At 39.6% G+C, this 15,400-nt stretch overlaps 1 protein-coding gene across 4 annotated transcripts in view; it reads right to left on the reverse strand.

Annotated features, from left to right (window-relative positions):
* The window catches only part of RP1 (RP1 axonemal microtubule associated), a 188,696-nt gene that overhangs the window by 119,431 nt on the left and 53,865 nt on the right, over positions 1 to 15,400 (reverse strand). For all 4 annotated transcript variants that reach the window (XM_081873914.1, XM_081873915.1, XM_081873912.1 and 1 more), the window contains 3 exons: positions 14,166 to 14,297; positions 9,211 to 9,413; positions 2,014 to 2,100 (listed from right to left, as the gene is read on the reverse strand). In XM_081873914.1, the coding sequence (XP_081730040.1) occupies positions 2,014 to 2,100; positions 9,211 to 9,413; positions 14,166 to 14,297 (422 nt within the window). The remainder of the gene's footprint in view (positions 1 to 2,013; positions 2,101 to 9,210; positions 9,414 to 14,165; positions 14,298 to 15,400) is intronic.

Below are 15,400 nucleotides of genomic sequence, written 5' to 3' on the forward strand. Positions count from 1 at the left end.
GCTTCTCCGCAAGGGCAAACGTTAGCTGCAATGCTAGAAAACACAGTTTTCCAATATGTTATTTGTTGCCTTGATTGAAAGTCACCCTTTGAAAAGCAAAAGCTACTGTTTTGAGCCTTGGACTCAGATGTTAAAGAAAAGTGAAGCAAACAAGACAAGGTATGTGTGTGGGGGGGGGGGGGAGAAGAATCCCTGAAATAATTGGAGCTGAACTGAACTGTTTCCAGTACATCTGGGCTTACTGTTTCTAAAGTTCTGAAGTTAAGGTCCTTGAGCTGATGTTGGAAACTATTGTTACTACATGATTCAAGTTTTAAGATTTCAGCTTGTAAGCTAAAATGTCAGAATAAAACATGGGCATGGTGCTACAGGAGCCAGCTACCCAGGCAAGACACAGATATGTATTGAGCTCTGAAAGTGTACTACATTGTAGCATGAATAAATATTCCAATATAATACCAGATGCTGTGAGCAAAACATGAGAAAATAAGTGTTTTGTTTTATTTTTTAAAACCATATAGACAGGGTTGTGGCACTGGGGCAATTTTACGACCTTCAGCACTATGCCGTGCTTGTGAGTCAAAACAGGATGTCGCTCCCAGCACAATTGCCCTAAACTAAAGAGGGAGGTTTGTGCACTGAAACAGACTTTTGCACACAAATCATGTACTGAATTAGAACCAGAAGGCCTGCAAGTTTGATGCATATTGAAATGCAGAACTCATCTATCAGCATCACATCCATTTCAACAGGATGCATGTTCAGACACTCATGTGATGCAGAGAAGCACATTCTGCATTACAGAATGCATTTAGATGCACATCCATTTTCACCCATGCTTCCTGATCCAGAGAGTGATAGATAAGAGCAATTGATGGGTAAAGGCCTTTACTCAAGTCATGGACACCAGAGCCAGACGCCATACAGAGCAACTGTGCAAACTGTGCAAAAAGTAAACTGAGCAGAGAAGGGGCGTAGTTAACACAAACAATGATTACGGCTGTCGTTCTTGAGTATTTAGAGGGCTCACTTTGAGTGCTCAAAGCACTTCACAATCAAATACATTATCATGTTGTAATCTTTGCAACAATTTTGCAAGGGAAGCCAATATTATTAATTTCCATATTGCATAAAGGAGGCTGTCAGAGATAGTCACTTTGCTTAATGCTACTTAGGCAGCAATCCTGTGCACACTTACCAGGGAGCAAGAGCTATTGAACTCAGTGGGACTTCTGAGTACAGAAAAGTAGGATTTAGTGATTTTATGGCTAAGATGAGATTTGAACCAAGAACTTCTCAACTCACATCTTCGGCAACTACAGTATATAAGCATGGAATAAGCACCACTGAAATGAATAGTGATTATATTACAGCAGTGCTTGGTGGAGTGGGGCCATTAATGCTTTGAAAGTTTTAAATCAATCACATGAATCAGCATTTATAGATCACATACACTTAGGCGGTAGAAATGCATGTTATGAATGAAAACATATCAGTTTCTTGGGTGCCTCAAATAAGAAGACATTATGTAGAGCTCTGAGGTTGTGCTTATTTATAAAAACAAAACTAGTACCAATAAATCACCTGCATCCCTCAACAATCAACAGTGAATTCAATAAGTAACCTGTGCTTTTAAAAATAACTGACAAATGTTCATATAGTATACTGTATTTTATTAATGGAATGAGTCCTGAGCCTTAAGAGCACAGTCACAACTGGAAAGTGTTTTCTTTTTTAAAAGCACTTTTTGTTATGTAATTGCATGTAAGAAGAAAAATTGATTGGGCTTTTAGTTAGTGGGTTGAACCTGAGATTCAGAGTATATCAAAGCTCCCTTTGCATTGTACCTAATACTGCATAGTGAAAAGCTGTGCTTTTCTTCTTAGATAGAAATGTTATATAAGCACTGCTGTTTATAGAATGGCTAGTCTAACATTGAGGGGGGGGGAGAGTCAATAAAATGAATCATTAACCAACTATAGAAGCACCCAGAAAATAGACCAGAAATCTTGCCTTTTCCAACATCCATTCTGGCTGTTTGCTTGTTCCATCATGCCCTATTCTGATTTTGTAGATGTTTCCAATATGTTTTATTTCAACCTGAATTGTGAAAAGACAGATACAATATATCAACTATGGCATAACAGAAAATAAACAGCAATTCTGTACATGGCCTGCAGCATGGAGTCACCATTATGCATACAAAGTGCCATTTGATATGGACATACATACATACATACATACATACATACATACACACAACAATCTACTTTTCATTATTTTTCCATCACATCCTATATATGGTTGTGAACACCTGATTAGGATGGTTAATCAGAATGGTTAGTCTATCACAGTTTCTGTTAAAGTATGGGATGCCAGTGTTCAGTGTCTCAGTGTCTCAATATGGGGTCCTTCACCCCTAAGAAGGTGACAAAGTCAGAGAGACTGACTAATAAACATCAAACTTTGGTGCAAATTCGACATTAAGAGGTGTGTTGCAAAAGAGAGAGAGAAACCTAAGGCATCTTTCAAGCCCTCTTCCCCAAAGCAGCAAACAACTCTCGTCAAAACAAAATGCAACAATTATTTTAGCCTAATTTTCTGTGGGGTGAGAAGCATGGATTTGGGGGGTTGAGGGTGCCTGCTGGTTTTGTTGTTTCAACAGGTACTCGGTGTAATTCATCCTAACTCCTCGGGTGAAAGAGGTGTGTACTTGCAGCCCAAGTTCTTCACTAGCCTGATTTCTAGCTCCTTGTGGCATTCTGACAGGGCATGACACCTGGCATGAGCAGCTGGGCATGTGCCAAAGTGTGATGCTGCCACGTGCACTTTTGGCTTTGCCCGGAAGAAGCTGTTTGAAGGAGTCAGGTTGGAGACTGTTTGTGTCTCTTTGATATATTATCTGTCTTGGCCTTGTGAGCTGAACAAGACAGAGAGGAAAGACAGAGGAAAGATTGGGTGTTTGAATTCTGAATATCAAAAGGCAGAAGAAGCAGAGAAGTGGTGATTGAGACCACAGTGATATAACTTGGTGAGATCCATTCATTTTTAACTAAGGGATAGTATGGATTCTTATTGAACCAAGGTAGCGGATTACCAATGAATTTAAAACAACCAATTTACTAATAATTAGGGATAACTGACTATTTATGACAATATATTAATTTATTATGGAACTGAAACAAACTGAGAAAAAAATTATTGGTTAGCTTTTCTAGTAAGGCCGTTTCCGTACAATTTGATACCATTGGTCCATGTTTACCCCTGACAGATTTCTCCAGTGTCTGGCTCTGAGGCTTCTGGCTGCTGAGAGTAGGTGGGTTATGAGCTCTTGATAACATGAGTGGTTGTTGTGATCTTGGAAGATGTTCAGTAGGGCCAGTTCTGGGGTGAGTTCTAATCAATCTTTTTTTTTTTATCTGTGTTTTAATTGAGGTGTATGTGTGTTGTTTCTGCTGCACTGGTGTTGCTTTTATGTTTTCTTTTGCATTTGTTTTCTTAAGTATAAATTGCAATTCATCTTATGGGGGAGCATACAAATGCTGTAGCCAAATAAAATCAATCAAATGAAGAAAACCAATGACTGAATTATTAAGGACCCAAAGCACATTGATTATTCACAAAAAGCCTCAAATAATAATGATATAATTGTTTCTTAACTGACTGATACAATTGTCTACTGATACACTCAGATTAACTGGTTGTGACGAATATGAACAATATTAATTGCTGGTAATTAAACACAGATAATTGACAAAGATTAGATGAAGATGATAAGTTTTGTTACACCTGGGATTAGTCATTAAAATTCCCATTTGTTGTTGACAAGCAGTACAATGTTGGGGGGGAAGCCTCTTATTTAAATGCAGCATCAAAGAAGATTAACAATCAATATAAAGAAAAAGGACCTAGGATAGTTATGAAGACTGAAGAAATTTCCAGGGTCCACCAGTTCCTTCATCAGATTTCAATATGCAGTTGACCCTCTCCCTTTTGTGACTCCCTGCCCAGAAGAAAGGTCCTGTCTCAAGACTTTTCCACTTATTACAGAAACTCAAGCAGAGGGTGACTGCTTTTTGGTTACTCCTATTTATACTCTGGTTGCATTTGGAAAGGAGGTACAAATGGTACAAATTTGAAGTTGTAATGAATGCTTTATATAGTAACTAGGAATATTTCTCTCTCAGACATACCAGATCTTATGGCACTTTTGGCAAAACAAACAAAAGCATTTAAAACGCAAAAAGACAGGCTGTTTTCAAAAAAATCCTGATAAAAAAACAAATATATATACAAGTCAGAAATATATGAAGAAAGATGGCAGAAGAATTTCTAAAAAATATATCAACTAACCCTAAAGCAAAGTGGTAGCATGATTCTTAGGAAACCTGTAAGTTGGTTGGGAGATAAAGTCCAACACTTTGGTGAAGCAGATAGATTAAGCAAAGATACATACAGGGGGAAATATTGGTGACAAAACCATAACATTTTAGTTATGGACATACTACATGTGTACGGAAAAGCTTTCTGCAGTTCTCCGAAGACAAAGGACACTTTTTCTAGTCCAGCTCTATTCCATTTATCTCAGGTGTTTTTGAAGCTAAACTACTACCATTATTAATCCTGAAAATAAACCACTTCATGTATGCACTGCACTACAAGAAGAGGTTTTCAACACTTAAAAAACAGATCTTCTGTCAAATTATTTATCAAATGTTTGCTCTTCTGAATAAAAACTGGAGGCAGGTTCCTCTGATATGTTTTCTTTCTTTTCCTGCTCAACCATCACTTTCTACCCTAAAGAACTTATTAGAGTAGCTTTCCTCTTAGTTCCCATTTTAAAAACTCCTCAGTAATGCTGTCCACTTATCCTTTCTGCTCATTTATTACAGTACTTTTCTTCATTGTATAGAATGTTAACCTACCAAGACAGTGTGCTGCCTCACATGTGCTGCTAAACTATGGTTTGGTATCACATGAATGTGCCTTGCACATGCAGCCTTCTCCCGCCCCTCGCAAATTCTAATTTTACTCAGTTACTTCCGCTTTTGCAGAAACCACAGTTTAGTATCACATGTGAACCAGCAAACTGGTTTAAACTAGGTTTGTGCACCAGATGTGGCTGAATCTGATTCTAAACCAAACCAAGTTGATTCAGATTGATCCAGGAATCAATTGGATTAGGTTGTGGCAACCCTGGTTCACTGCAGATAGGATCAGATCCACCTGTCAAGGGGGGTGATGTCTGCTGGTAAGGAATTTCGCAAGGAGCCAGTGTGCATCTTCTTCTTTCCTCCTCCCAACCGACTAAACAAGGACTTGTGTTGGGGGGAAAAGATGTAATCTCACTTCTCCTTCCTGATTACATGTTTAATTAGAGTTTAGAACTCTGATTACGCACATGGTCAGGAGAGGGGGAAAGGAGATAGAATCATAGAATTGTAGATGTTTGAAGGGACCATAAATGTGATCATACCCACCCCCCTGCAATGCAGGAATATTTTGCCCAATGTGGGTCTCAAGCCCACGATCTGAGAATAAGAGTCTCATGCTGAGGTGCACATCTTCTCCCCACCCATGACTACATTAGTGTGCAAGGCCCCAAACTCCAAAGTGCTGGATAAGACCCCGAATAAGATTAAATTTAAATAAGTTTAAATTATGTAATCAAACGAAGACCATGCACACCTGTTTCCATTTCTGCATAAGTGGAAATAACTGGTTAAAAGGGAGTACCTGAAGGAGAGGGGTGGAAGGAGCATGGCATCATAAGGATTGCTCATGCAATTTCAAAGCTCAGATTCACATTGGCCATGAACTAATCTAAGCACACTGATTTCAATGGGTCCACTCTGAGTATGGATACCACCTCCAGAGTTTTGTGTCCAAGCAAGCCCTGCTGCTACAAACCTCCTGGAACTTTAATTGGGCTCCTTTTGTTCAAGACCTATTGAAATAAATTGATATTGCAGAACAGCAGTTCTTGCTAGATCGTTTGTGCTATTTACTTGCAGGGTAAATTCTGCCATTATGCTGGGTGCACACTTCTTGGCATCCAATGCTCCCTGTGAAAAGCCAGAGACTCAGTTCATCCATGGTTATTCTTGTTTCCCAGAGATTCATCTCTCACTCTCTCTGTTACATTGTCCATTGTTTTGCAGACCCTTCCTTTCCAGGTCTGCCTTGTATGACTGCTTCCCTTGGGTCTTAAGCCTTCCTAATTTCTCCCACTCAATTGCAGTTCCTATCTAGGTCACAGCTAACTCCATCCTTCCCATTATGAAATACAACCATGTCTAATTGCTTACAACGTTAAGGAACTAAGACTCATACCCTGTGCCTGCTTCCTAGTTACTGAGACAAAAAAAATGTGTTTGCAGCCTGACAGCTATTTAGCAAGTGAGAAGATCTGGGATGTCAACTAAGGAGTTGGTTGGGGGAGCAGCTGCTGCAAATAACTCCCCTACCCCATTCTTATCTATTATTATCTGTGATAATGCCAATAACTTTCAAATCCTACTTCAAATTTCTAATCCCTCTAGCTTGACATGCATGATAGCAAATCAGAATAAAGAAAGTGGAGAAAAAGCAAATTCTATAATTAAAAATAAATGTGGTTTCTGTGGCTTGCAATATTCATAGGAATCACAGGTACTAGATAATGGTGTAATTGAAGAGCCAGTCAAATCCTGGTCACATTCCCTATCAGATCATCTTTGTCTCTTTAATGGCAAAGTTATATCAGGCATAAGTTATATCAGGCATAAAGCAAAATCAGGTCAGCACGAAGAGCTTGAATGCCCAGGGTACTCTCTCTCTCTCTCATACACACACCCCGGTAAGATCAATATCCTCAGAACACAACAATACTAGGTAGTATCTGATTTGTGGCAGGTCAATATACTCGTATCTCAGGGAATCCATGTATTCTGAGGAAAGGTAGTGCTGCAGACATGCTATTACCTATATTGGTTATGAATAATTCACTAGTTGAGGGAGAGGAAATCCCAGAGATCTTTAAACACAGGTTTCAAAAGCAAAAATCTCCAGAACTTTCACTGTTGCTATTTATGCTACACAAAGCATATAAAAAGTATGTAACAAGAACAACTATAAACATCCCATCCATTCTACACAATCAGATTTTAAAAGTCCCTCCAATACAAGTTTAGGTGAAAGTTTGTAATTCTTTTCAGTCTGTGGAATAGAATAGCTGGGCTGTTGACTTGGTATTGTTTAAAAGCATTGGGTTCATTTGCAACAAATGTGGTGAAGGCTTTTAGCCATCCCTTCTTCATGCCAACTTATAGGGATGACTGTATCTTTACTAGCTGCATGTAAATCCTGCTGAAGAAAATTCATTTTGTAGATCTATTTTTCTAATTTTGAGTAGCATATATCCATGACAAATCTGGTTGTCAGTATGAATTCTGGCATGCTCTTACTACGCATAAATTAATTTCCCTATTCTCTGTTTCCTATTATTCTTTCTTTCTTTCTTTCTTTCTTTCTTTCTTTCTTTCTTTCTTTTTAAAAAAACATTTACGTTTTCTGCAATTGTGTTTTGCTTCTGATTACACTGTTTCCTGGGTTTGAATTTTAAAGGCTTCAGAAAATAATCATTCCTGTTTTGAGTGAGAGAGAAAATATAATTTGCTCTGTGACTCATGAGACTACAATTGATTTGTCTTGTAACGCAGGTGTCAAGAAGCTACGTAATGTTTCTTCATGTGGGCAGATGTAGTAAGTGGAACTGTCAACAGCTTGCTGGATTTCAGGATCACTACCAGATTTTTCAGATCAACATTTGAAGGTGGCACAACAGCAGCAGTCAATTCACATTCCAGAACAGTTTGAACAATTTTGGCAGCAAGTCTGACCTTTATGCCTGGCAGCCAAGCCACAAAAACGTAGTTCAAATCACCACAATCTTTACCTCTCTGGATGTTCAAGCAGGCTGTTTATGAAGGTCCCTGGGAGTGAGGAGAGAAGAGAGCCAAACTACCTCAGCCAGAGATAGGTGAGGCCAGCTCAGCAAAGGCCAAATCCCTACACTCTCCCCTACATTACTTGTCCCACAGGCATGCCATTGAAAACAGAATTCTCAACCATCGTGTGTAATGGGAGGAACACTACACCCTGTGATTTTGCAACATCACCTTGTTAGTTTCTGTGTCCCTGAGTCCTAGCAGTGGCATGGCAAGTCACAATGGGTAAAATATCCCTAAACATTAAGGGGGGCGGGGGAGAGAGGAGAGTGTCCACCTGGGGTTATGATGCTGTGGCAAGCACAACATGCAATGTGGCCCTAGCATTCAGGTGGTAAAAGCCAGCTAGAAAGGACCGGGTCTTCCAGATTTGATAGTGTTGAAATCCACCAATAGAAAGCCTAAGTGAAACATCAGCATCCTTTCTCCATCAGTACAGCATAGTAAAGATGCTATAATCAGAGGCTATTCCTTGGCAAAGGCACAGAAAGAGATTTTTAGTAGTTCAGTGCACCCTATGAGCTACATGAAAAATTCTTTCTAACCTTCAGAAAGGGATAGTCACTCCTGCTGTGATTAGAAAGGGTTCTGTTTATCCTGTCCTTCCAAGGACAGTTCCAAGACAGTTCTAACATGAAAGCAGTATGGTCCAGTTCCAGTTACTGAAATATTTTAGTAAATTGGGTCCTAAAATTTCAAGCTAGCATAATCTGCCTACAAGTACCTTGTAACTTTTTATAATGAAGCCCTTTTCTTTCTCTTCTTATTTCTTTCTGGAAAACAACCCTTTTATCACTCTTCACAGACCCAGCTATGAATTACCTCTTTTACATCACTGTTCACAAGATGACATTTCAGTACCAAAAAATGTTGCAGAAGTGATATAGGCCTTTCCTTAGACAAGATGTTTGCTTTCCTTTCATTACCTATGATTTCAACAGAGGCATATTGTTTTAAAGACAAGTTTTCAACCAATTGCCTATAACTAATTGTCTTAATGAAAACAATTTGCTTCTGCAGTTTCCCCTGCTCTCAGAGATATGGCAGGAAAAAGAATTCCAGCTGCCATTTCCTATATACATTCAGCTGATTTAATGATGAATCCAAAGACATTAGATAAATTTATTTGAGGGAGTAAATATAGGAGGAAGTTCTTTTCCCTACCACTGGAAAGAACGATCTTGTGTGGGTAGGAAATATGTTGCAAAATAATATTAGCTACCTGGAATGCATCTTCCATCCTGGGTAGAAACAGCTGTTCTCTGTTGTCCTTGCCAAGAGCTATTGGTCCAGCAACCCCTTTGTCTCCATATATCCAGAGAGTGACATTTGCTTGGGTTCCTGCATTTCCTGTCAGCACTGACACTTTCCATTTATCAGCTGAAGGAAAAGGAGACTCACCATCTTGGATATTTCTCATATCCTCTGTGAAGTACAGAATGTCAATAGTAGTTATAATAGGATAAACATGAGTCTGAAGGCCTTTTCCCAAAACACAATGACAGAGAACTAAAAACAACCACAATACGTGCAAATCACAGTGCTCTGGATAACTGATGTAACTATCATGGAAGGCTTGGGAAAGACAGCAAGTGCAGTCCTTGCAAGTGCAGGACAGTGCAGGCACCTTTTTGAGTCTGTAGTAAAGTACTCCATGTTGCAACTGCCACATGTAATTAAATGTTTATGTGCAGCAGGTTGCCAATTAGACATTGATTTTTTTTTTCAACATCCCCACCCCTTTTTTCAAGGGTCTACAGCATGGAGCAAATAACTCAATCTCCCAAAAATAACAGTGGTGCCCAACATAGTGATAGTTGCCATGGGAAACTATCATGCTAAAGTGTCTGTCTGAGATGACAGAGCTGGTCTCGGAGACTGTGTCGAGGACTCCCAGACTGCTGGTTCTGGGAGACTTCAACATCCATGCTGAGGCAGCTGGCTCTGAGGCAGCTCAGGACTTTATGACCGCCATGACAACCATGGGGATGTCACCGGCCCCACGCACATATCTGGCCACATTCTGGACCTTGTTTTCTCAAATGTTCAGGAAGAGGGTGATTTGAAGGTGGGGGACATTGACATCAGTCCCTTGTCATGGTCAGATCACTTCCTGCTGAGATCTAGGCTATCAGAACCTTTTCCCCTTCTCAGAGGTGGTGGCGGGGCTATTAGGAAGGTCCACCCTCAGAGGCTGATGGATCCAATGGGACTCCAAACAGCTCTGGGGGTTTTCTGGCTGATATGACTGGCGCCCCTGTCAAAGCCCTGACCGACCTCTGGAAAACCCAAATGGCTCAGGCTATTGATACAATGGCCCCTGAGTGCCCTCTCCCACTTTGTGGAGTCCATTTGGCCCCCTGGTATACTCCAGAGCTTAGGGCGAGGAAACAAGCTGGGAGACGGCTTGAATGCAAGTGGAGGAAAGATGTGAATGAATGCAACCAAACACTGGCAAAAACGTTCCTTCTTAATCAGGACTTTGGTTGATTTAATTGACATTCTATGCCCTTTTAAAATAGGGTTGAGGTTGGGGGGGTTATTAGGTTGTTGTTTTCGTTTTATTTATTTTGTAGTTTTATATTTTGATTTTATTCTGTGATCCGCCCTGAGACCTCCGAGTCTAGGCCAGTATAAAAATTCAATAAATAATAATAATCTCTGGATTCAGTACAGATAAAATCTTCACCCAGCTCATAGTTAAACTGTGGAACTTGCTCCCACAGAAGACAGTAACAGACTCTAACATGGATGGCTTTAGAAGAGGATTAGACAACTCCATGGAGGACAAGGCTATCAACAACTACTAGTCAGGATGCCTATATTCTACCTCCACTGTCACAGGCAGTAGGCCTCTGAATATCAATTGCTGAGGAGTGCAGGTGGAGAGAGTGCTCCTGTGCCCATGTCCAGCTTGCAAGCTTCCCACAGGCATCTGGTTGGCCACTGTGAGAACAGGATGCTGGACTAGATGGGCCCTTGGCCTGATTCAGCAGGTTAGTCTTATGATCTCATAACATAAGAACATAGCATAAAAGGAGCCTGCTGTAAACATAGTGAACGGACACCTAAAAGTACCCAACGGCATAAGATAAGAAGCAGTTGAGCTCGGGTCAAGTGTGCAATCACCTGACTGATGAGCATTGAGAAACCTGAAATCTGAAACATGGGTTACAGAAAACTGAACATGGGAGAAAGACAGTAAAACTGAAATAGCAGCTCTTTGTTTTATAACCTGTGCAAGCTAATCATGGATTATTTGAATCATTTATTTCTCGAAGAATGAGGGTGTGTGTGAAGTTTATGATTCAGAATCCGTTGGTGTCAGGAGTAGCAAATGAAGCTGACAGCAATCTTGTGAAATGTGCTATTGCAAAGTGGTTGCGGGGAATGGATAGCAGAAGCTTTCAAAGTGTGATTCCACCTCATGTGTGATAGCATATCCACTGTTAGAACAAACACTTTCCTACTTCCACAAAAAGGTGGGAAAGTATAAGTACCATTTAACATTTATGGTGTGGAAGGCCTAGTTCTGTGCTCAAAACTGACTGCTAAAAAAAAGAAGAAGCAATCTTTCAAGTATACATTTTGAGTATCGGAACAAAAATTAATAGATTGCTCAGTTTGAAACACATAAATAACCTCATCACTATTATTAGAACTTCCAATCTGTTTTTTAAAAAACAAAAACAGAAGCAGCAGAAGAAAGAACTATTAAGCAAAGGGCTGCAACATTAACTGATTAATCAAATGCAATCATTTAATATTATGGAGCTCAATTAAAATATAGGGCCCGGTTAACTGGGCATTGTCCTGCCATCCACTGAACTCCCATTTCAGATCACTCCAGACTTCCCTATGACAATTGTAAAGAAACTATCATCAAGAAATGGGAAGGATGCCTAGAGATGGCTGTTGGCTCTGATTTTCTCAGCCTTATATGAATGGAAAAGAGCTGTGTTCTGCTGCCTCCTCCTGCCATCCCTGCCACTGGGAAATGGAGTGGGCCACCACTCAACTGAATTCTCCTCCAGGTGGTCCTCCCATTTCCAATGAGAGGTGGATTTGTAGCTGGTTTAATTTGTCATGTAAGCTCTAGTTGAGATCCCTGCATTGCAGGGAGTAGGGCAAGATGACCCTTGGGGTCCCTTCCAACTTTACAGTTCTATGATTCTCTAAGGCTTTTGCCAACCTGCTGTTTCTCAGATGTTTTGGACCACATTCCCATCAGCTGATTGGGGCTGATGGGAGTTGCAGTCAAAAATACCTGGAGGGCACTAGGTTGGTGAAAGGTGGCCTACACCATTAGTGATGAGTCAGCCATACTAGCTTAAATCTGATTACAATTGAGAATGTGTGTATTTAGACCAGAAACCTGAAGAGGCTGGAGAAAGAGGAAGGAAAATAAGATTATGCTATTTGAAGTATTGAGGCAATGGGTAATGTTATGTGACCAAACTGTAGATAATGCCTGGGTCCTGCCATGATGATGAACTTTCCTTAGAAAATCCATACGCAAATAACGCTCTGCAAGTTCTGTGTTATAAATAGTTCTTTGGAGACATGTAAACCAATGACATTTGTTTCCTACAGGCTAAAAATGTTCTACTCTAAAAACTGGATTTGATTGTTACCCTGGATTAGTCACACTTCAGGGGATCAAGATGCAAATCCACCATGACAAAAAAAAAATATTCTAAAGGCTAAATAGATGGGTAACTCAGGCTGCTTCATAAAATCTTTTTTCCTTTTGTCTCTGGTTATAATGCATCTAGATCAAAATAAATAAACAGAAACTTATTCCCATAGAAACCTTGCAATCTAGTTGCTTTATATTTCCTAGCTGAAATTGTGAGCTAGTTCTTGCTGAATTTTTCATTGCCTTGTTTCTTGGGGCTAGATGCTTTATAATATAATTTATGCTCCTTTGTTTGAAAGAACATTAAACTTTATCAGGTTTCCACAGTCCAGTTGTATGCAGGTTCTATATCAGACTTACCGGTATCTCTTTTTTAAATTTTTGCCTTAAGCACTTGCATTTGAAGAAGAGTAGCTCAAAAGTAACTCCTAACATTATAAACATTGGTCGTTTGAGTAAAGGTATCGACACTTAGAGTGAATTCTACAGTAACAAATCAGGATTGTGTTAACTTAAAGGCTAAAGGCATAACATAGAAGCCAGCACAATCCACACAAAGAGAACAACCGTGCTACTTTAGATTTTGAAAAGACCTTGTGCTTTACTCAGGGTTCAATCATAAGAACATTTTTTCCCATTTTTTTCTCTCCTCCCCCAATCAGTTTGGATGAATACATGTTAGGAGGATAGCAACAACAGAGGTAGAGAATGTACTTTGTATGCAAGAGACATACCGAATCCTGATTCAAGATAAAAAAGCTGCTATAACAATTTCCTGTGTGTAAGAAGAGTACAAAGAATGTTTAATACACAACAAAGAATTGTGGACTGAATTAATTATCTAAAACAAAGCTCTGCTCAATCTCCTAATAGCTTAGCTTCAAATGCCTAGCAACATATGACAGAAAGTTCATAACTAGGAATGGTGGAAAAATTCAGTTCAGTCAACATTTGAAGACAATCTTACTTAGTTTGCACTTTCCAAAAGAATACATGAACTGAAACACAACTGTCTATGGAAATTCACACTTATCCAGATTTTGCAATGCAGTTTTTCAGCTAAGTGTACAAAAATGCATCTACTAGGGTTGGATGTGCATATAAATGCATATATTTGTTTACAAAAAAGAAAAATACATTGTATTAGGGAAAATTGCTTTGCAGAACAAACATTTAAAAATGGGGGAACAAACATTTAAAAATGTGTCTAGTAGGAGAAACCTGCACAAAAGTTGTGATGAATTTTCATAAGAACTTTTATTTTTAAAAATTGTAAACTGATGTGGAAACATGGATAAGTGAACTTAAGATTGGAAAAATGAGAAAGTGAAAGAAAGCAAAAATATTTGGCCAGCTCTAGCCATAACTTGGAGGGATTTCAGATGACATAAGCTCTATGACAGCATAAGGTCACCATCTGCAACTCATTGTAGAGTTAAAGTGGTAAGAAAAATCAAGTCTCATCAATTAGGTGCCAAACTGAAGCAAGACAACATTAATGCTGCACTACAGGGCTGTTGTTTTACATGGTCCCTTACTTGAGGGAGGAGAATCTGGACATCTGTAGGACACTAAACTTTGAGTTCCTGCTTGTTGGTGTTTGGATTCTCTGATCACTTCTTTCTGCTGAGCAGGCGTTGCAGATGTTCCCATAGGCTTCTCTCTGCCAACTGAAATTTAATTAAAAGGAAGATTAAAGGTCATCATATTTTATTTCTCTAGAAATGTCCCAAAAAATCAAGAAGGCAATAGGTCTTGCAGTTTTCCAATATATCATATTATTAATGCATGTTTTATCTTTATGCATTGTGGAAGATATACATATTTGAGTTTGGTCTCCTAGAAGCTCACTCCTTAATATCTCCCTACACAAAATGAGATGGTAATAAATTCCTATTACTGCTTTGGAAATCCAAGTCATGTGTTATCAGCTATGTATGCTTCAAGTGGCTTGTCCCTGAGGTATATTGCACTACCACATAATTCTGTTTCCTTCTCTTTAAAAAGAAAACACTGCCATAAGCCTTCTTCAGCCAAAATTAAATGTGTGCACAGTCCACCAAGCTCTGCTCCTATACATACTGCAGCAGCAAAGAAGAATCAGATGTAGAGTTATAGATTTCAAATTGGCAACATCTTCTTTGAAATAAGCTGCAACTTTTAAAATCCATTGAAAAATTTAAACTTACAAATATTGCAATAATCAAATCTGGCCATGATGGAGAAGAGGTCTAACCACTCCAGTTCCCCTGGGGCTGGGCCTGGCTGTACCACTGAGTGACTCCATGGTCCAGCTCAGTGTTTTCAGTCAAGGAGGGGAGTCCAGCCACACAGCCACTGACAGGTTCTACAGCCCAGCTAACAAACCCTCTCCCAGCTCTGAACAACAAGGCAGCTTCTCTACCTGCTCTCATATACTGTAACCCCTCACACCAGTCTCTAATAGGAGCTTTCAGCACTCATCTACTTGCCAAGTTGTGACAAGAAATGCAAATTGAACAACTGATTTAATTTTCCCCAACTCAATACCCCCAGGAAGTCAAAAAACATGATAGGAATAGTTACAAATGCAAGGAGGTTAATGGCTTGGCCTAAATATAATCCTAAATGAGACCATTTCACAGGATGGATCCAGACTTTACCTTTCACAGATAGAAAGGCTGTTTCCATCCATGGAATGCCTTTGATCCAGCAAAAGGGGGAAGCTGATGTTTGCCTATTCCCCTCACACCCTGCAGTCCCAGAGTGACTTCTTCCCAACCCTCTAGTACTA

The sequence above is a fragment of the Podarcis erhardii genome (genome assembly GCF_964252035.2).
Source record: "Podarcis erhardii genome assembly, chromosome: 8".
Taxonomy (NCBI): Eukaryota; Metazoa; Chordata; class Lepidosauria; order Squamata; family Lacertidae; genus Podarcis; species Podarcis erhardii.